We start from the raw sequence: 20,311 nt of genomic DNA, 5'->3' as shown, positions 1-20,311 counted from the left end.
GAGCGCCGTGCAATACTGGATTGGAGTTCAAGAGAGGTATACCGAATCGGCCCGTCGTAGATCGAAGCTTTGCGCCCGGATGAGGCTACAGAGAGCCGCAATGCAGGGCACTGTTCTAGAGGTCTAGACACCGCGAGTTGTGTCTGCATTCAGCAACCACAGAAGCGGTGAAATGGTGATCGTGCTATCAGTGTGGTCCTGCCATGACACGTTCACGGGCCATTGGATGGCGTCAGTTTCAGGTCAAATTTCGCGATTATGACTCCAACCCTGAAGCTACGCGTGGCATGCTGAGTTGCACATGTCAACGGGAAAGAGATCCTTGAACGAACCATGGGTGCGCCACATGGACTCAGTGTATGGTTCAGGTAATCAGGGATATGCAGAGAATGCAATTGTTTTACCGGATCGGGCGCTTCAGTCTTGGCAGATCGCGGACGCCATGCAAGCGTCGCCGTTGTTAAGCGAAGTATCGTGAGATTTCTAGGTGGTGTTTGGAGGCTTCGTCTGCCCTGATCCACATGGACTCGTCGGGCATTTCCGACGCGAAAGTGGCTGCGTGATCGGAACCGGTGCAGTTTCCATCGAGTAATGTAGACCAGTCTGGTCCCTCAACAAGTGGAGGCTTTGACACGACGCATCGTAGGTAACAGCCAATATCGGGCCGGAACGCCAAAGTGTGCAAAGAAGCTGTAAAGGATCTGGGACAGGTGGAGTACCCAGTCAGCGTTTCTTCTCGCTCCACGGTGGGTGTAGGAAAAACTCGTTGCATTACCTAACGCCGGCGCGGCTTGGCATCTGTCGCCATCACGATGAGCACGAATATGACTGTGAATTGACGAAGACGTTGCACAATTAGCAATGCGCAATGTAGTCGAGTAGGGCGCATAAGCGGTCATCAAATACGTGTCAGGTGCACCTCCTGACGTGACGATGCGCGCCCTTGAGGAATGCGGGGAGTCGCGCCGGTCTATGGGCAGTCCGAGGAGATGCTCGAATATTCGTCCCCAGAGTCGCACTTTGCAGGCGATCACAACGCCATGTTGCGGGGAACAGGGCATCAGATGTGCGTCAGCGAATGATGGCTAGCGGGCGGACAGTGTGCCGTTGCGATGGACGAGCACCCCAGGGTTTCCGGGTGGAGACCCTCTGGTACGATGTGTGTGTGCTGAAGTGAATGGCCGTCGGCGAGTCACACATGTTGGCCGCATAGTCAAGCCACCACGGTGCTTGTTGGCGGCGGCCAAAGCACGAGCTGGAATTCGGAATGCGTTCGGCCTGGTGATGAATCGGCGGTCAGCAGCGAGCGCTTGGTTATGCATGGTGATGGGGAATGCGCTGCATACACCGGTATAGGGCGCGACAGTCACGACGCTCTCGTACCAGCTCAGCTGAGAAGGTTGCCCAGGTGTTGACGTCTTTTTAGTTGGCAGGCACGACAGCTACTGGGCGATCGCGAGAGCGGCAGGCCGTGCGTTCCTTCCTCCTGACCCAAAAATTCCATGGAAGGCGCAGGGGTGTGCTTGCCAGAACCCGTTAGCGTGGCGTGCGCAATCCCTGCATCTGGTATAACCGATGAAATCATGCGAAATCGAGTTTCTCTCATGTAAAACTTCCCTCAAAATGCTAAACGCCTTTAAATAAGACCACGCCCTACCCCGAGCTACCCCTTTGGTTACTTTGACAGCTAGAACATGTTCCTGCCACAGACTCTCTATAACCACCTCCACTCCCACAAGGTTAACTCTTGAACGCCGCCGCATTCAACAGTTGCTGCACCTGCATATCGGATCTCGGCCCACTCCCTCACTCCATTGGACAGCTCCTTATCTCGCAGATTCACAGCTGCCAACATCCACTCACGTCACTCAATCTCAGCCCTACCCCGGATTCTTTATCAGACATGCCCGGTCGCCTGTTGAGCACCCTCGCGAGGGTGGCTCCCACGCCATTGCCTAAACTGGACCACGTCAAACCACACGCCGAAGGCCTGCTTCCGCCCGTCTACTCCTACGACGCACCCCGCGTAAAAGCAAAGTCAAAGTCGGAAGAGTCGCTCGTCATGGACATCTTCAACCGCCACAAGCATGACAAGCATGCGAAAGAAAAAGAGGAAGTCAAGAAGAGCCCCAAGGTAGAGGCTCAGGGCGCGGCTTCCATGAACATGAGCGTTGAGTCGCCGCCCATTGTCTTCTACAACAGCCCCCAGTCTTCGACCGGCGCTATTTTCTCGGGTCAGCTCGTCATCAACGTTCATGACCCCTACGTCACCGTGGAAAAATTCGAGATGCGCATGCTCGCCATCGTTTCCACTAAGAAGCCTGTCGCCCCACACTGCCCCGATTGCAGCACGCAAACCACCGAAATCCACAAGTGGGAGTTCCTGACGCATCCTACCTCGCTGCGTCATGGCCCACACACGTTCCCCTTCAGCCACTTGCTGCCGGGACACTTGCCTGCGACTACACATGGTAGCCTCGCCACAGTTGATTACTACCTTTCCGCTGTTGCTACTACCTCATCGGGTAAGATCACCTACAAGCGCAATCTGGACATCAAGCGCGCCATCTTTCCCGGAGCCGAGAAGCACTCTATTCGCATCTTCCCTCCCACGAACCTTACCGCTTCAGTGAAGCTACCCCCGGTCATCCACCCGATTGGTGACTTCCCCATTGAAATGCGCCTATCTGGCATTGTGCAGAACAAAGGAGACTCACAAACACGATGGAGGCTCCGCAAGCTCAACTGGCGCATTGAGGAGACGCAGAAGTTCATTGCTCCAGCCTGTGCCAAGCACATTTCCAAGGTCGGGGGTGAGGGCAAGGGTGTCCTTCACGAGGATGTTCGCGCCATCGCCAGCGAGGAGGTCAAGACTGGCTGGAAGACCGACTTTGAGAAGGGCGAGATTGACGTAGAGTTTCAGGCCGCCTGCAACGTCGGCCTGAAGCCTCTTTGCGACATGGAGAGCCCAAGCGGCATGAGCGTCAAACACAACCTCATCATTGAGATGGTTGTGGCTGAAGAGTGGGCACCCCTCAAGAAGCTCAACCAAGCCACTCCCACTGGCGCCGCTCGCGTTCTCCGCACTCAGTTCCACCTCGTGCTCACTGAGCGCTCTGGTATGGGTATTGCTTGGGATGAGGAGCAACCTCCTCTCTACGAAGACGTTCCTATCAGCCCCCCGACTTACGTCGACGACTGCGAATTTCCTTTTTCCAACAGCAGCTCCCGCTCCGGAAGCTTCAGCCTGGAGCAATAGCTGCGAGCTTCCTATTTCCTTTCTTCGCTTATACCCCATTTTACGATGAGATCATCGACGCTTCACGAATCTCCTTACTGTGCCATTGGTCTATTTTCACTTGGAACTATCACTAGTGGACTGTAGGATATACCCGGCGTCGCGTTTACATGCTCGCCACTCTTATTGGATTTTTTTACGGCGTTCGGCTCATTGCTGGTGTATCTGGGTTGAGCTCAGGTTGAGCCGCTCTTGCATCGAACGGACATCCAGCAGGCGTTTTTCCTTGGCACAAAGAAAAGTTCAACTCATAAATCACAATTCGTGACTAGCATAATAGCAAGTAATACATAGTACAAGCAGAATCAACTTCTACGCTCTGACATATCTTTCGCTCATGCTTTCTTGAAGTAACTCACAAATCATTGACTAGCTCCACCTATGGGCCCATGAACAAAGCGGTATACATGAGCCGCTGAGGCCGCGCAGGGTCTGTTCATGGCGTACACTTCTTCACAGAGCATCACCGGACCCACCCATCAGGCAGACCAATTCACACCGCTTCATAGTACTCTTACATCGGAAGCGCCTTCCTGAAATGGATCTCACGATACTCGCCCCTTACAACTCGTACCACAAAGCCACCACATGAAAATCCTGCAACCACGTTCCACACTAGCCAGTATTCTAGAACACACTCCCCACATCCCTGATACATGCACCATGGTACCAGCACACCTCGCATCGGACTTCGGTACCATACGCCAGTGACACATAACATGCACTTGAGCGGGTACATTACCTGCTCGCCCTGACACCTTTCACCCTGGCCCCTGTCGGGGATCACTCGCATGGTCGGGCTTCTCTACCGAACCGGTACTTTTGAGGCTGCCGGCCTAGAATAATTGGCATGCCAGGGCCCGGACGTGCGCGACAAGATGGGAATGTGAATTCCTCCATGTTTGGAGATGCGACATGTCTGGATGGGATTTCCTATTTAGGTTATCCGCTTTTGACCGAGCTCGTCAGCCCAGACCGAAACCTGCATGCTTGCGCATGTGTCACTTGAACGGCTTGAGGATCGCGGCTCTTCTTTCAATTTTCGACTCTGCCGTTCAGGGTCAAGTACGGGATAGGCGTGTGAAGACGTCGGTTCATGGATGCTGTTGCCGAGGTATATGTGGGGTGCGGCTACATGACGTACATCACGAACTTTGTTCCAAGCCACCACCCTGAAAGTATATCCTCAAATAACAGTATGCACCTTGAGTTTCTACATAGCACAAAGAGTACATTCCTTTGGGATTGCAGTATCAATCTTACCATCGCTAGCCGTATTTCTTAAACGCGCACGCCCCATGGTATTCACAGCAATTCCTATGATTGCACAATTGTTTTTGACATCTAGTCGCGACAGTCGCTAATTCATTGGATCACTATAGAACCGCTCCGAGCATGAGCTGGCGTCAGATGAAAAAGGCCCGAAATGTTCCGGGTCTTGCCTATGTAGCCAAGCACCAAAGAAAGCATGCCGACTCGCTCCCACACAACAGGATTGGAATGAGGTACCTTTCGCAATGTCAAAAATCGTGCCGCGCTACATCAAGGTGTACGACGTCAGTGTATGTCTCATACAGTTCGTACAAATACACTTACCCGTGCTCAACATCGAGGAATCTCCCCACGAAGATCAAAACACTTATGAACTCGCCAGAGCCGTGTTTGGCAGTCCACTCTTGTTGAGTTATGTCAATTGACATGCTGGTGAAAGCGAGGCGGCCACCTATCCTCCACCAGTCTGTGGCTTTGTCAACACGGTGAGACATATACCGTTCGCGACCAATCCTCCCAACCAGTCTGCCCCACGACCATTCTCGATTTACTTCCTTGACCGGTTGGAACTTGTTCAAGAGAAACGGAGTCTTTATCTCCAGTGTGGAAAACGTGCCGTTGGCCAGACGAAGCGCTGAGCTTTGGTCTAACAGCCGTACTACCTCTGGACGTCCAGGATGAGAGAGATAGATGTTCGCACCCCATACAAGACTTGGGCTTGTGGCGTTGATCAGATCACTCAGATAAGCGCAATATTCAGTATTGGGAGGTAGCCGCCAACTCACAGTACCGCCCCAGCCAGCCCTAAAGTTAGAGAGAGAAAGTCAGTCTTTGTCTTACACGCAGCTCGCGCAATGGCTCACTTACCAGGTCCACGAAGGTAAATGATTACGTCGCATACATTCTTCGGAGATAAACATCGCCTGATGCGAGCCTGCGCGGTGAAACCATGACGATACAGCCAAGGCGAAGGTAATCTGAGTGGGGGCAGCGCTTCCAGCAACAGCGCCCGTCCACAAAGGTATTCCGTGAAACAAATGCAGCGATGTGGTTTGTTCGTACATTCCAACGATACCCTGGACTAGAGATTGCGCAGATTTTAGTATTGGTAACACCGGCAGTTTTCCAAGGCAGACTACTTACAGGCTGGCAGGGTATCTGTAGCTTGTGTCAAGCGGCGTTTCGTAAACTCACGCATATGCTCGCACAGCCCTCGCAATTGCGCTCCAACGGTTATCTCCTCAACGACAGGAAAGCCATAGTCCAGCCGATACTCCTCGTCATTAGCAATGACCAAGTCTCCCTGGTGCGCACTACTGCCTCCGCTGAATGCACCGCCTTTAAATATGCCGCTCAACATGAAGTCTACCAGAATGGTGTTGGGATCGTTCTCGTGGCTTATGGGTTGGTGGAACAGTGACACATCCGCGCTTTCATTCGAAGCCATACATCGACATTCCCAATAGAACTGGTGTTCTGTGAAGACAATACGGCGGTTAGAGAGGACTCCTTCTTGGTATGTCCACCCGCGGGTCCAATATTGCGATTGGAGTATTTCTCGCCGCGGGTCAGGGAGCATAGAAAGAAGCAGACTTCCGCTATTGGCGTAGTACTTTGGCTGTGGCTTTCGAGATGTTTTTCGTACCCCAGGAAGACCATGGCTAGCACCATTTCCTGCAGCTGCTACGATGGTGAACTCAGCTGCTTCATATATTGTGGTCATCCTCGAAATTAGGTAGCCTTTCTCTTCTGGATCCGCCTGGTTAATACAGCTCCGATCCACCCACAGATAGGTAAACCCAAGCTTGTGTGTGACCTCGACTGCGTCCATGACAGTTGCCGGCCAGTCTTCCAGATCGGCGGGCGTAGATCCCCAAACATAGCTTAAAGCAGCGTAAGGAGTTCCCCACGGCTTTTCTTCAACCTCGGGAGGATCCTTGGTACAGTTGATCAGACGAAAGCCTCTGGTTACCGGTTCTTCCGATGCACGTTGTTTGCAAGCGGCACCGTGTCCGCTGCGACAGTAATCGAGCCAACCCCGTAACCGCTCAAGATCGAATGAACCGTTGAGCTCTCTTGCTCCCAGCAGGTTCTGGCTGAGAAAGTCGCTGGGCTTGTCAGCCGGCTTGTAGAAGATGGCCCCTACAGCCGGAATCTCGTAGTCTAGCCATGTGGCATCGTGTCCGGTTGTTGGGATCGACTCTATATCTGGCACGACTGCCATGAAAACTGTTTCGTGGCGTTCCTCGAGGAAGTCAGGTTCTTTAAACGCGTTTCTCACCCGATCTGCATTGAAGAGCCAAGCATCGCTGCTACGGAACGCAAGTAGCTTGTAGCGTTCATGTACATCTGGCTCGACTCTGACAGATCGAAGGAAGTCGCACAAGGGACAATCTGATGGCTTGGACAGCCTCGTACCAAACCGATGCACCGAAACTGCATCAGCGTAGAAGTGCCTTCCATCGCTAGCTTCGTAGAGCTTCGACTTTTTGTCTGGATCGTCCACTCTGCGTTTGTAGTACTTGAGGGCCGCTTCGAAAACGTTGTCGATGTCAAGCATTTGACATCCCACACACAGTGGTGATGTTGGGTCGATGGATGGTTTAAATCGTTTCCTTCCTTCAGCATTGTCTTCCGGACTGGCTTCCTGTCTTCTTTTGCCTGCCTGCTTTGAATATGAGGCGCTCATATCGCTTCCAAGGTAGAAGTACTCGGGTGATAAAGGCGCGTCACAGTATCTCTGTGATATGCGCGATGGTCAGCATGCTTCTTGTTAGTAATGGGCTAGGCCCGCATTCTTTCTTAACTGCCACAAGTCATTTCGAAATATTGAAATCGATCCATATGGAACCTGGTAGAACGTATGCTCGTATTGGTATACACAGCTGAGGGCAGATCGGCGTTCAACACAGCCTCCTCGTTGCCTGAAACAGCCTTAGCGCCGCCACGAGCGCGTCCACCCAACCTGAGCGAATGGCAGCAACGGTCCTTTTCTTATCCAGATTGTCGTTTTCGCGCACTAATCTCCCATTGGGAGGTTCTGCGAACTGAGGCTGAACAGATTGTAGGCAGCAAGCAATTTGGTTCCAGGCGCGAACACAACTGCAGCTATCGAACGACAAGTCCCCGCAGTCTGCCCTCGCTTCAGATCTGGAGGGTGGCGCGCTTTGCTTTCACTTCAGCCAATCGTTCAATTCGCTCCCACTTTGACTACCAGCTTTCCCTTCGCTCTACCTGTTCTGAGCTTCTCATAAGCTTTGGGTACATGCTCCAAAGCATACACCTCACTCACGACAGGCTTCACTTTCCCATCCGCAACAAGCTTTCCTAACTTCGTGAAGTCTTCGAAGTTGGTAGAAGCAAGACCGAAAGAGAATCGCCGTTGCCCACCTCCAAGCCACGTCGGTACCAGGAAGCGGAATGCGAGATCGTAGATAAAGGGTAGGCTCACTTGAGATCCGATCTGGACGTACTTCGCTGCAGGTTTTGTGAAGGAGGGTGATTTCCAGTATAGCTCAAACTGATGTCCAATGTTGTCGAGAACCATGTCATAGTGGTTTGAGCTGCTTGCCAGAATGGTAGGTACATCGTTCTGGCGATAGTCGATGACTTGGTCGGCCCCAAGATCCTTGCAAAGCTGAACATTTGCGGCTGTGAGGGATCAGAAAATGCATCATTGTCGCGACTGTTGGACACTTACCGGAGCAGGTCGTTGTGACATAGCATCCCAGAGCTTTTGCGATCTGAATGGCAAAAGTACCCGTACCACCTGAACCACCGTTAATTAGTACTCTGTCACCGGCTTTTACATTCGGTGCGAGGCACTGATATGTAACAAGACCGCAGACGCCCAGCGTTGCTGCTTGCTCCGCTGAGATACCATCGGGCATCGGCACCGTTCCCGCTTTTGAACCGATGATGAATTCTCCCAACGTGCCAAACTGTTGCTTCGGCTCGAGCTTGCCAAAAACCATTTGCCCGACCGTAAGGTCGCAATCCGGTCCCACTTCAGCGACTCTTCCAGCGAAATCAAGTCCGGGGGTTGCTGGCTTAGGGATGGCCATTCGCCCAACGATGGGTAGTTCTGCAAGCTTGTAGTCGACCTGGTTCAGAGCAGCAGCGTGAACTTGAACCAGAGATTCTCCGCTTGCGAGTGGCCGCTTGGCTGTCGGCAGCGGTACTGAATCATTGAGTTGTATTGCCTCCTCGAGCGTGGTACCGCATGTTGACCATTGCCATGCTATCATCGTTGCTGGCAGGCGCATCGTCTCGGTTCCGGTAGTAGTAGTTTGCGACATCTTCCAAGTAACAATGTGTGCGTGGTAGGAGAAACGAGAGGTAAAAAGACAGAAATGAGTTTCAACCCCGATGCGCTGTCATATACAATTGCGTTGCGGCTGGTCGTCAACCAGGACCGTGGCTATCGTACGGATCCCCGCACGGGGAAGCTGCGAAGAGACCATGGTGTACGGCGTAGGATGAGTAAACCATCAAGACCCATCAACGTCGATCATCAGCGAGATTTCATGTAGAATGGAGTTAATTGTCAACGCTGTGCATAGGACATCATTGACACGAGTGAGAAAGCGAAGGACATGCGCGCAGAATGATGGCGATTGCTAGGCTGCTAGCGCCGGACTTCGCACTCCCGCTACCTGGGCAGCTACTACCCAACACCACCACCAAACACCCTTCACTCGCGTGGCTTTCCGCCTGTTGACTGCGTAGTCACTACCGTTCGCGCCAGAAGTCGCTATCCTCTCCAATGATGACCTGCTCGTCGTCGGATACGTTCCCTTCAGCAATGCCATCCATATCGTGCCTCATTGGCGTGTCAGCCGTGCGACCTCTCCACTTTCGACGCTTTGGCTCGCCAGCTGCATATTTTGCAAGCACAGCACTGACAGACGGAGGCGGGTCTTCTTCTTCCATGCCTTCTGGTTCGCCTTCGATCTGGCTGTCCATCGCTTCCTCATGTCCTTCATGGTCTGACATCCTTTCCTCTTCTGTTTCGCCAAGTATTTCGTCATTCATGACGCAGTCATTTCCTTTGGATTTCTTCCTTGTGCACTCGTTCTGATCTTGCGCCTTTCTCTTTGGACCGGCGCGAAAAGGTATCCGGGTCTGATGATTGTTGTCGTCCTTCACGAGCATGGCGTCTAGATTTGCAAAATCCCCATCGGCCTTCTTTGTAAGAAACTTGTCAGTCTCATGCTTCAGACAATCCGATGACGCCTTGGGGTCTTGTCTGTGGGACTTTGGCTGGTCTTTTGCCAGCACACGTCCGTTCCGTGGCCCGCTCGTTTCCAAGATCACTTGCGCTGCTCGCTTCTCTATGGCATCACGGAGACCCTCAAGCACCTCAATGCGTGTTCTTACGTCCCACCCGAAGATGATCGTTCCTTTGCGGGATGTTACGTCGATGCGATATCTGTCGGATGATATTTGGATAGTGACCAGGTTGACGTCGCGAACACTGGCGACGGAAGGATACTCGGTACGGACCAGAAATACCAGCGTATCTAGATACTCAAGTCAGTTTTCTCTCAAAGACAACAAGCACTTGGGGCGATTAGCGACCTACTGATCAGCTGTATACGCTCCTGCTCAGACAAAGTGCCTCCAATATTAGTGAGCGCCATGAAATGCGAGTGAAGGGGATCCGCGTTCGTCATGGCAAAGGATTGATCTCTGGAGCTGTGACACTCTAGGTTGATGCGGAAAGGATCAGTGGTCTTGGCTGGGGCGAGGAAAGAACGCACTATCGAAACTACAGTTATAGTGAAATCGACGCTCTGCCAAGACGTGTTTGCATTCACTGGCCGAATCGCGTCTCTTCCAGTTCACTCGATCAGAAACCAACGATCGAAAATTAGTAGATTCCTGATGATTTACCTGTATAAGTTTGCTAGGAGACCAAACATGCGGAGTCTGACAAAGCCAAGTGTTCATGCTATACTCCAGGAGCAATACATCTAGAATTCTTTCACCCCAGTTCTTTAATACGATGTTTTTTTGTAGTGATGGGCCGTTTTACCATATCAAGAGCTTTCAAGTACATTCTTGCTTATCTCTAGAGCAGAAACACAGCACGATTTCCAGTTTGATGCCATCCGAGCGTTCTAAAGGAAGCGTCGTACACGATCGAGATGGTAACTGCGGGTAGGGCATTCAAGAACCGCAGTAAGATTGAGAGGTTGGCACTTTAAACTTAGTACTACAAGCGATGTGTGGGCGGCCCGTACTGGCAGCCTTAAACTCTACCGCTTGGGCGATCTATTGGTACACCTGGAGGTGTCGGTCAGGTTCACGGTCGCGCTAGGTTGGAGATTGGCGTTGACACCAGGGACTTTGATAACTTGATATATAGATAGAGCTCTCCTTCAGGGGCAGTCGTGAATCAGCGGCGGGGGTAGACGGTCTATGTGAATGCGGTGTCAGGTGGGCGCGTGGATTGACGTGGGCACCTCAGACCCATGGGACGGGCGGTTAGCGCCATGTCCGTGCCCAGCTTGACATCAACCATCATCGATCTTTGGCAACGAAGCTGCACCTATCCTCACCGTATCTGCGCCATAAACGCAGTGCATTGATTTCCCTACTCGACCATCGTCCTGAGGACCTAAATATCGGCGTCGCATACCCTCTACCTCGGCCTAATATCCGCGCAGCCAACTCCGCACCACCTCGAAGCATCTAGCTTCGCGCCTCGAATCGACCGCGCCGTACCTCGTCTTCCTACCTACACACTCTCTCTACAAGATGGCATCAAGGAAGAAGGTCCTCCTCAAGGTATTTCAGTTCCCGACGGGGTCTGCCCTTCACGGCTAATGCGCGCAGGTCATTATCCTCGGAGACAGCGGGGTCGGCAAGACGAGCTTGATGAACCAATATGTACGAAGAACCCCTCGTAGAGCTATACACGACACGAGTGATAGCTAGAGGCTATGAATACTGGCTTATACGGTCTCTACAGGTCAACAAGAAGTTCAGCGCAAGCTACAAAGCCACGATTGGTGCCGATTTCCTGACCAAGGAAGTGCTCGTCGACGACAGGCTGGTTACCATGCAGGTGCGTACATGTGAATCTGCGCGCTTGGATCTTACTGACCTACGATAGCTCTGGGACACTGCCGGCCAAGAGCGCTTCCAATCGCTCGGTGTTGCCTTTTACCGCGGTGCCGACTGCTGCGTCCTCGTATACGACGTGAACAACTCGAAGAGTTTCGATACCCTGGATAGCTGGAGGGACGAATTCTTGGTTCAGGCCAGCCCGATGGATCCTGAGAGCTTCCCATTTGTAGGTGCATATGGGTAGATTGGGTGTACATCTGTACTGACGCGGACAGGTTGTCATTGGCAACAAGATCGATGTGGAGGAGAGCAAAAGGATGGTGAGTCTTTGTAGCGACCGGTCAAGGCATCATGCTAACAGCGCCAGATCTCGTCCAAGCGCGCCATGACATTTTGCCAATCGAAGGGTGGTATCCCGTACTTCGAGACCAGTGCTAAGGAGGCCATCAACGTCGAGCAAGCTTTTGAAGGTAAGCTAGACCTAGAGCCATCCGAATCCCCGCTTTCGGAAGCTGACATCCGTAGTTATCGCACGACAAGCTCTAGCACAGGAGGACGTGGGTGACTTCAGCAACGACTTCCCCGAGACAATCCCGATCGACCTCAAGGGCAGCGAAGGCGGTTGCGCATGCTAGTGTATGCCATCACGAAATAAGCGACGTTTATGAGAGCCGACAGTGGAACCTCATCTGCCGCAATGCCGTCTTGCATCTGGAGTTCGCATGGAGTTTGGTGTTGAACATGCTTCTTGAGCAGGAGGATCTCTTACTCCTGTAATCTATCATCACGGATGGGGTCATGGTCACCTAGTCGATATAGCTGCCTAAGAATATATGAATACATACATGAACAGTACTTTTGCCTGGAGTGCTATCAGACGCGTGCCTTCCGCCCGCGTATCCGTGATGACGTGGGTCCGTGGCTAAGGCGGCACCGCCACAATTCCGTCAACGGGCCTCTTTGAGACACGAGGACACATGAAACTCGCAACCCCCGGGACTTAGCACCCTCTTATCAAGTGTCCGCGTGTTACGCCGAACCACCCCGTGCCACGAGTCCATCACTTGCATATTTCTCTGCCTTTGACGAACGACTGATTTCATGGGCGCTCGCATATTCTTCCATGCCTCGACACGTACCCCGACCGTGAGCCCGCTTATCACCGAAGACCCTCCTTGACGGACCTGTCCTATACACCTACATTAATTTCTATTACACCCTGCCAACATGATACCTCGGAGGGAAGAAGATGTTGAGACGACGCCGCTCAGTCCACGCGTTAGCGACGTCTCCGACGAGAGCGCATACTTGCGCGGGGAAGACTATCTCGAGAGCCCAGCGAGCGAGGCCAGCCAGTGGGCTGAGGGACAGAAGAAGGGACTGTGGACGAGCAAAGTGCGACATGCAGTAGGAATAGCCCTCCTACTTGCGACGGTGCTACTGTGGACAGCTAGTAATTTCCTCGCGAGTGTACGTATCTCGCATCCCCTGGGATGGCATGCGTAGTAGTAAGCGCATAGCTGACAAGCCAACAGACAATATTCGCAGACGACTCCTACTCGAAACCCTACCTCGTAACCTACGTAAACACAACATTCTTCGTCATCCCTCTCCTACCCATGTTCCTCCACCACCTATGGGTCGACCGTCACCGTCCCAACAGCGCGCGGCAGCACCGCCAACCTCTCCTAGCCCACGCACGCGACCTCTTGCAACGGCGAGCAGGGAAATGGAAGCTCCTCCGCGAACACGAGACGCCCTCTTCAACCTCAGCCTCGAACAAAGCGCGCAATGACGAGGCAACCGAAGTCCTGCTATCATCCTCGCTGCACGGCTCCCAAAGTTTCGCAACCGGGAAAACTGGAGGTCAGGACGAGGACGACGGCTTGACGATAAGAGATACAGCGAAACTGGCGCTGGAGTTCTGTCTCCTTTGGTTCCTGGCAAACTACTTTGCGGCCGCCTGTTTAGAGTACACAACCGTCGCAAGCTCTACCATCCTCTCTTCCACGTCCTCCATCTGGACCCTACTTCTGGGATCCATAATGCGCGTCGAGCGCTTCACGCTGCTCAAATTCCTCGGCGTACTCGCGTCTCTCGGCGGTGTAGCCCTCATCTCCATGGTCGACGTATCCGGCGAGACAGACGAGAACCGCGGTTCCTTTCCACACAAGACACCAAAAGAACTAGCCATTGGCGACGTCATGGCCTTTGTGTCGGCTGTACTATACGGTTTCTACACAGTCTTCATGAAATCCCGGATTGGCGATGAGACAAAGGTCAACATGCCTCTCTTCTTCGGCCTCGTTGGATTGTCCAACATCTTACTACTCTGGCCTGGATTCATCATCCTACATCTTACCGGCATAGAACCTTTTGAGCTCCCGCCCACATCGCGCATCCTCAACATCGTGCTCATCAACAGCGCATCATCTCTCGTCTCCGACTTTTGCTGGGCGTACGCTATGCTGCTTACTTCCCCGCTGATTGTCACTGTTGGTCTTAGTTTGACCATTCCGTGCAGTTTGGTTGGGCAGATGCTGTTGGACTCGCAGTATGCATCGGCGTTGTATTGGGTCGGCGCGGCGATCATGGTGCTATCCTTCCTGTTCATCAACCATGAGGATCGGAAAGACGAAGTAGAGGGACTGCAGGGCGCGGATGATGCTGTGACGGAGGTGCAGAGGGGCTTTCAGAGTATAAGACAGAGTCTAAGTCGAAGGAATTCGAGGACGGACGTTTGATGTCGGATACCTGGGTCGCATACTCAACCTGTTCATACACATATTCTTTGGACCATTTTCCATAGCCAAATACCAAAGTCATTCTTATTGGTTCATGGGGTATCATAATGCAAGTCATAGTAGTACCAATCCCTCATTTCCGTCCACCGTCCATGTTTTTTGAGTACCCATTTCGTCCATACTTCCCCTTACCCTTCGAGTTCCACTTCTTACCACCGCCCTTATAACTCCTCTCTCGGTCATTGTCTTTCCTCTGCTCCATCAGATCCTTCTTCCTCTCCTCCCAACTCTCGTCGTCGTCCAGTTCCTCAATTGACCAACCCTCCTTCTCCATGAACTCTTCGAGCTGCTTCTGAAGTTGGGGCTCCCACTTCGATTGGTCGTCCAGATCCGTGTATTCTAGGACGTTCTGGCCGAGCGTGTAGTCGCCTTGGCGAGAGCGGATGAGAGACGACATGAGGCCAAGCGAGTTACAGGCTAGACCGAGATCGTGGCAAAGAGAGCGTACGTAGAAACCAGATGTTACTGTCATACGAAGACGGGCTGCCGGTGGTTGCGGGGTGGGCGCAGATGTAGCTGATGATGCGGTAGCGTCGGCAGGTTCAGCGGGGTTATTCTGGGTGATTGTTGATGTGTTTTCTGTTGCTTCTGCTTGCTCTACTGAGGCTGCAGGCTTCTCTTCTGTTGGTAATGATGCTTCGACACTGGCGTCTGTGACGTTGTTTTCCGCGGGGACTTCTTCAGTGGGTGCTACCTCTGCTGGTAAAGCGCCAGACATGGCAGGCTCAGAGTCCGTCTTAGGTATCTTCGGCTGCTGCCCGGCACCTTCAACGTGGTCGTTTTCCGGTGATCTCGATCGCTTGCGCCCTCTTCTTGACGCTGTATCGGAGTAGACTTTCGCGTCTTCTTTCCGGATACCCATCAGCTTCTTTGCGCCCTCCATCTCAGCACCATCCACTTCCTCCTTTGGCCAGGCAAAGTCATGACTTCCGGGTTCCAACCACTCGACAAGCTCCAACTCTTCTACCTCGACCGGTCGCGCAGCCACCTCTGGTATGTCCTTGCCCTCTCTGGCGTATTCGTACATCTTCTTGCCGTCGACCTTGAGCGCAGAGAAAACGCTCGGCTTTTGCAAGATCTTGCCGCGGAATTGCGCTAGCTTCTCCTCTACCAATTCCTTTGTGACGTGCTCGTACTCCGCCTTGCCGACAACCTTGCCCACAGCATCGTAGCTGTCTGTCGCCGCGCCGAATAATACCACGCATTCGTATGTCTTCGTGCACTCGAGGAAGCGTTGTAAGCATTTCGTGCCCTTGCCCATGCCGACAATCAAGACGCCAGTAGCCATTGGATCGAGGGTACCACCATGACCGAGTTTCGCTTTGATATTCTTGAGGTGTTTGGGCTTAGCGTCCGCGATAATGAGGGAGCGTTTCTGGGCTTCGAGCCAGGGTGCGAAGAGCGGCGAGCGAGAGAAGTGATCTTGGAGGTCGCGCAAGACACCGGCGGAGGAGGCCCATTGCGGCTTATTGATGGCGAAGATACCTTCGAGCACCTTGCGACTCTCGGTCGGTGGAGTAGTCATAATCGCGCGCTTTATCGAAGACGCGACTGGCATCAGCGGGGTGATAGAATGAAGCTCGGAGCTTTAGCTACTAGGGTGGGAGGTATTGGGGCCACTAGAGATTAACAGAACTTGTGTTGCCTGCAGCCTACACAGAGAAACATTTCCCAAAATCAGGTTGGAGTATACATTATCTCATGTGCTACTTAATTGTCAAAATATAATACAATGTATGCGGCAACGCGAAATTTCGTAGCCGTTCCGAAAATATGCGCCAAGCCGGAACACGCGCTAGTGGGCGATCATCTCACATGTTTCTGCGGCTGCCTCGCGCTTGCGCTATTCACATCCACTTGCGACTTTCGTCCCCCCTCTCGATCCCACGCGCCAACGTCCCGCTCTGGACCTCTGACTGCTCACGTATACCTTGGTCTACCGACATCATGAGCGACACCAACAAGGACCTCGAAGATCTCGCGAAATCAACCACCGAGGATTTCTACGAATTGCTTGGTGTAGCCTTCGATGCGCCGGAAGCTGCAATCAAGAAGGCTTACCGTAAAGCCTCGATTCGTTACCATCCCGATAAAAATCCCGACAACAAAGATGCTGCGGATCGCTTTATTTACCTCGGATGGGCTCGAGACATCCTCATAGACGAGAAGCTAAAGGGCGAATATGACCGCGCGCGTACCAGGCGGCGGGAGAAAGCGCTCCAGGATGAGCTTCTGGACGGTCGGCGGCGCAAAATGAAAGATGACCTGGAAAGGAGGGAGCGAGAGGGCAAGGACTTCATGAACAACCTAAAGAGGAAGAGGGCGGAAGATATGAACGAGGCGGAAAGGAGAGAACAGGAGATACAAAGACTAGCCGAAGATGGCAAGAGGCGCAGAAAGGAAGCACAAGAGCGCATGGAGAAGAAGCGCAAAGAAGAGGACGAGGCGAGCTTCGTGGACGTAAGCCCTGAGCCGCAGGCACCCAAGCCTGGAGACTCCGCCGAGATCGATCGCACAGTCAAGGTCCGGTTCCAACGAGAAGGCGACGCTACAAACTGGGACAAAGACAAGATATCGAGCATGTTTGCGAAATACGGCAAGATCGACAGCGTCGTCATGGGCAAGGACAAGAAGATCCGACCATCGGGAGAGAAGCACCGCAAGATCATCGCCATTGTCTTTATCATCTACACACGTCTCGATCACGCGCACGCCGCCGTCCTGGACGGAAAGTCCGACTACCCATCGCTCGAATCCGTGGCTTGGGCGAACGGCGAGCCCGACCTCAAATCACCAACCAACGACGCGCCCTCAGCGCCGTCAACACCTATATCTACGCCGAAGAATCAGTCCTTCAGGTCATCGTTTGGCCCAGGCATAGGGAAGGGCGTTGGAAGTACCACGCCACTAGGAACACCAAAATTCTCTTTCAGCCCGAAGACACATAGCTTAGAGGAGGTGACTATGATGAGACTGAAGCAAGCAGAAAAGAAGCGTTTGGAGGATCAGATACGCAAGCAGGAGGCTGCCGAGGAGGCTGCGGTATGATTAGATGACTTGATGAATTCGTTGTGTTAATCCAAGATACCCACTATTAGTATAATTTAATTTGCCGGTTACATTGACTTTTCCCACCGTTCTTATCACTTTCAAGTCATGTTGTATCCGCCTGGCGGTGCCCTAAATCTTATAGGCAATGCAATATCAAAGCCCTGGAGTCCTCAGAGGTGAGAACATGTGCTCTTCCGGAAATGGCCTTTCCCACGTCGTCGCAAAAGTCAGATCTAGTACAGCTACACTTTCCAAGAAGCGCTTCAGTTGTATATCGGTTTGCCGACTACATAGAATTGGATGCAACACCTTCCATCTTATAAAGTGTGTTGTAGGCTGCAGCGCTTCTAATAAGTTTGGCTTTCGAGTGACGCAAGTGACCTCGGGAAGCAGCTATCGATAACACCTGGGCACGCCTCTGACCCTGGACGCGCATCCCGTCTCGCGCCCTTCGCGCCCGCCCGCATTGCTCATCCCCACTACTTCTTTTACCTGACCTTGGACAGGCAGCTCTGTTTTGTAACACCGCAGCATGCAGTATACCCGAGATTATTTCTTAAGATGCCGACCCCAGAATCCGAGATACTGAAGCCACTCGACGCCTCCAACACCAATTCCGACGACTGGGAGATCTTTGTCCTGAGCGATGCGCGCATCGTCTTCGAAAGCAATGGCAAGCCTACGAGCCTTCTTGCTGCGTATGCAGACACCCCACTCCGCGTGGAAGGGCGACTGGAGACTCCAGGGCGTAGCCAGCTGAAATACCGTATGTGAGACATGCTTGTCGGCTGTCGGACGCGACGACTAAGCAAAGCGCTCTGGCTAACGCGACTGCAGTTTTGAAGAAACCGTACAAGCCCATGGAAATCGAAATACAACATGTGACGCGCTTCTCCTACGGCGAAATGACCGACGGCGCATACGTAATTTGGGCACAAGGCCAGGCAGGCTGGTTCGAGATACGACCGACCGCGCAGTACAAGCCCATCTACGACCAGATGGTCCAGGCTGTGGAACTTCTATACTTTGTCACAGACATATACGGCGAGTCGCGGAAGAAGAGTAGCGGGCCCAGTGCTGAGCTGGTCTTCCAAGAGGTCAGCATGTCTTAGAACCATGCAACACCGTGGCGCTAACACGACACAGTATGCAGAGGACGAACGCTTTCCTTGCAACGATGTGGCCACGGCTGAGAGACTATTCGACCAACATCATCTGTTCCTCATGATGTGCTTTCTGAACAAAGCCCAAGGACTGAGCTGGAGTAACACGCCTATCTATCAACGTTTCAGACGGCGGTTCCCGGTAGGAAGCATGGAGCTCGAACATGTGCCGAATCTAACGTACGTGTAGAAAGACTTCGATAATTGTAAGGCACGAATCGAAGGGCGCTATTCTCAGATCCAACCCGAACGCTCAGCGAGGACCCAGAAGTCCGCATCTGCACCAACGCCAGCTTCCAAAACGGCACAAGCGAATGCGACACCGAAACCAACGGAAGCGCCGAAGAAAGACGACAACTGGTGGGAGGCGGCCGCGCTCTTCGAATTTATGCAGAAAGCAGTGAACCAACGGGTTCTACGAGCAGGACGGAATCACATAACGGTGGATCGCGTTGCCGAACTCGTTGTCAGGCGATACGAGATTGATGAAGTGGACACTGCAAAGAATGTGCTTTTGGTACACGCACAGAATCTGTGCTACATGATGGACCACCCGCGGCGGAAGAACATACAATTCTTTGCCGCCGAACCTATATATCAAGAGCTGTCAGCCGGCCACACACTTCCCGCAGCCGAACAACGGCGAGCTGAAGGGGTGGAACTAAAACCACGGAAAGATCATGGAACTCTGAGAGACGGCGAAAGCGGTTCTTCAGATACGTCTGACGAAGAAGATGACGCCATAACAACACCTGTGCGTAGACCACCGGGTAGACGGAAGCAAGGCCGGCTCTCCGTGCTGAGACCCACGAGCGGAAAGTTCTCTGGCAAGAGCAAAGGGGTCAGCATTAAGCCAGGGAGACAGAAAGGCGGAAAGGGGAAAGCACCTGTGCCGGCAAGTGACGACTCGGAAGCCGAGCAAAGCAGCAACGCTACAAGTAGTGATGAAGACGATGAGGAAGAAGGCATCGACACACCAACCCACGCCCTATCACCAGGTCGAGAGAAGAGAAAACTAGACGACACGGACGGTGATCAAGACGAGAAGGATCGACGAAAACGTACAGCCAGTGCATCCATAGCACCTGAATCTCCACCCACAACTGGCGACTCGGACTCTGCCTCTGAAGGAGTCAGCGCCGTACCACCTCTCCCGCTTCGTCATCGACCCTCCCATTTCCCTCCCCACGCGAATCCAGCATCATCATCAGGAAACACTAAATCAATCGTATCACCACCGATAATATCAACACCCTTACCGACATACGAAGCTAACGGCCCTCGCGACTCGTGGGTCTGCAGTTTCGACGGTTGCACGCAGAAAATCTACGGATGCAGTAAAGAGTTGGGTAGACAATTGATCACAGAACATTTGGAAGATCACAGTCGCGGGCGAGAGAAGGTTGTCGGCATTCTTTGGAGAGAACAGGATAGATTGAATCTGCCTGTTAGGTAAGCCAATGTCTCCGAAGGTGGAGATGCAAGCACAGTAAGCTAACACTTTGACAGCAACCTGATCAAGAAAATCCGCGAAATGAATGAGGCGGCTACGCCGCTGTTCCCGGTGCCTGGTGCTCCGGCGACGGCAGTGCAGCCGAAGCCTGTACAAAGACCTGTGTAAATTCAAGGACCTATTCATACTCCCACTC

General features: G+C 52.8%; 9 protein-coding genes across 9 annotated transcripts; 5 read left to right on the top strand and 4 right to left on the bottom strand.

Moving 5' to 3' along the window:
* Positions 1 to 1,903: 1,903 nt before the first annotated feature.
* Positions 1,904 to 3,259, top strand: J4E88_000393 (uncharacterized protein; the record flags this gene model as incomplete). Its single annotated transcript, XM_049394071.1, has 1 exon — positions 1,904 to 3,259. One exon carries the CDS (start codon positions 1,904 to 1,906, stop codon positions 3,257 to 3,259), a length of 1,356 nt encoding a protein of 451 aa, XP_049259900.1.
* Positions 3,260 to 5,705: 2,446 nt separating this feature from the next.
* On the bottom strand, positions 5,706 to 7,259 carry J4E88_000392 (uncharacterized protein; the record flags this gene model as incomplete). The annotated part of the gene is made up of 1 exon (XM_049394070.1): positions 5,706 to 7,259. One exon carries the CDS (start codon positions 7,257 to 7,259, stop codon positions 5,706 to 5,708), a length of 1,554 nt encoding a protein of 517 aa, XP_049259899.1.
* A 501-nt stretch (positions 7,260 to 7,760) lies between these two features.
* Positions 7,761 to 8,817, bottom strand: J4E88_000391 (uncharacterized protein; the record flags this gene model as incomplete). Its single annotated transcript, XM_049394069.1, has 2 exons — positions 7,761 to 8,221; positions 8,271 to 8,817. The coding sequence occupies 2 exons, from the start codon at positions 8,815 to 8,817 to the stop codon at positions 7,761 to 7,763; spliced, it is 1,008 nt and encodes a 335-aa protein (XP_049259898.1).
* Positions 8,818 to 9,301: 484 nt separating this feature from the next.
* J4E88_000390 (uncharacterized protein) lies at positions 9,302 to 10,212 on the bottom strand (the record flags this gene model as incomplete). The annotated part of the gene is made up of 2 exons (XM_049394068.1): positions 9,302 to 10,092; positions 10,155 to 10,212. The coding sequence occupies 2 exons, from the start codon at positions 10,210 to 10,212 to the stop codon at positions 9,302 to 9,304; spliced, it is 849 nt and encodes a 282-aa protein (XP_049259897.1).
* Positions 10,213 to 11,332: 1,120 nt separating this feature from the next.
* YPT7 (Rab GTPase ypt7) lies at positions 11,333 to 12,279 on the top strand (the record flags this gene model as incomplete). Its single annotated transcript, XM_049394067.1, has 7 exons — positions 11,333 to 11,362; positions 11,411 to 11,464; positions 11,547 to 11,642; positions 11,691 to 11,870; positions 11,920 to 11,964; positions 12,012 to 12,114; positions 12,170 to 12,279. 7 exons carry the CDS (start codon positions 11,333 to 11,335, stop codon positions 12,277 to 12,279), a joined length of 618 nt encoding a protein of 205 aa, XP_049259896.1.
* A 592-nt stretch (positions 12,280 to 12,871) lies between these two features.
* J4E88_000388 (uncharacterized protein) lies at positions 12,872 to 14,388 on the top strand (the record flags this gene model as incomplete). The annotated part of the gene is made up of 2 exons (XM_049394066.1): positions 12,872 to 13,114; positions 13,180 to 14,388. 2 exons carry the CDS (start codon positions 12,872 to 12,874, stop codon positions 14,386 to 14,388), a joined length of 1,452 nt encoding a protein of 483 aa, XP_049259895.1.
* Positions 14,389 to 14,521: 133 nt separating this feature from the next.
* Positions 14,522 to 16,006, bottom strand: J4E88_000387 (uncharacterized protein; the record flags this gene model as incomplete). Its single annotated transcript, XM_049394065.1, has 1 exon — positions 14,522 to 16,006. One exon carries the CDS (start codon positions 16,004 to 16,006, stop codon positions 14,522 to 14,524), a length of 1,485 nt encoding a protein of 494 aa, XP_049259894.1.
* A 389-nt stretch (positions 16,007 to 16,395) lies between these two features.
* Positions 16,396 to 17,496, top strand: J4E88_000386 (uncharacterized protein; the record flags this gene model as incomplete). The annotated part of the gene is made up of 1 exon (XM_049394064.1): positions 16,396 to 17,496. The coding sequence occupies one exon, from the start codon at positions 16,396 to 16,398 to the stop codon at positions 17,494 to 17,496; it is 1,101 nt and encodes a 366-aa protein (XP_049259893.1).
* Positions 17,497 to 18,060: 564 nt separating this feature from the next.
* On the top strand, positions 18,061 to 20,283 carry J4E88_000385 (uncharacterized protein; the record flags this gene model as incomplete). The annotated part of the gene is made up of 5 exons (XM_049394063.1): positions 18,061 to 18,265; positions 18,337 to 18,596; positions 18,646 to 18,804; positions 18,853 to 20,114; positions 20,172 to 20,283. The coding sequence occupies 5 exons, from the start codon at positions 18,061 to 18,063 to the stop codon at positions 20,281 to 20,283; spliced, it is 1,998 nt and encodes a 665-aa protein (XP_049259892.1).
* Positions 20,284 to 20,311: the final 28 nt, after the last annotated feature.

Source organism: Alternaria novae-zelandiae, assembly GCF_023758075.1.
Source record: "Alternaria novae-zelandiae strain BMP 2774 chromosome Unknown scaffold_1, whole genome shotgun sequence".
In the NCBI taxonomy this organism is placed as follows: domain Eukaryota; kingdom Fungi; phylum Ascomycota; class Dothideomycetes; order Pleosporales; family Pleosporaceae; genus Alternaria; species Alternaria novae-zelandiae.
Note: the sequence above shows the minus strand (reverse complement) of the source record. Positions and strands in the feature narration are given on the sequence as shown.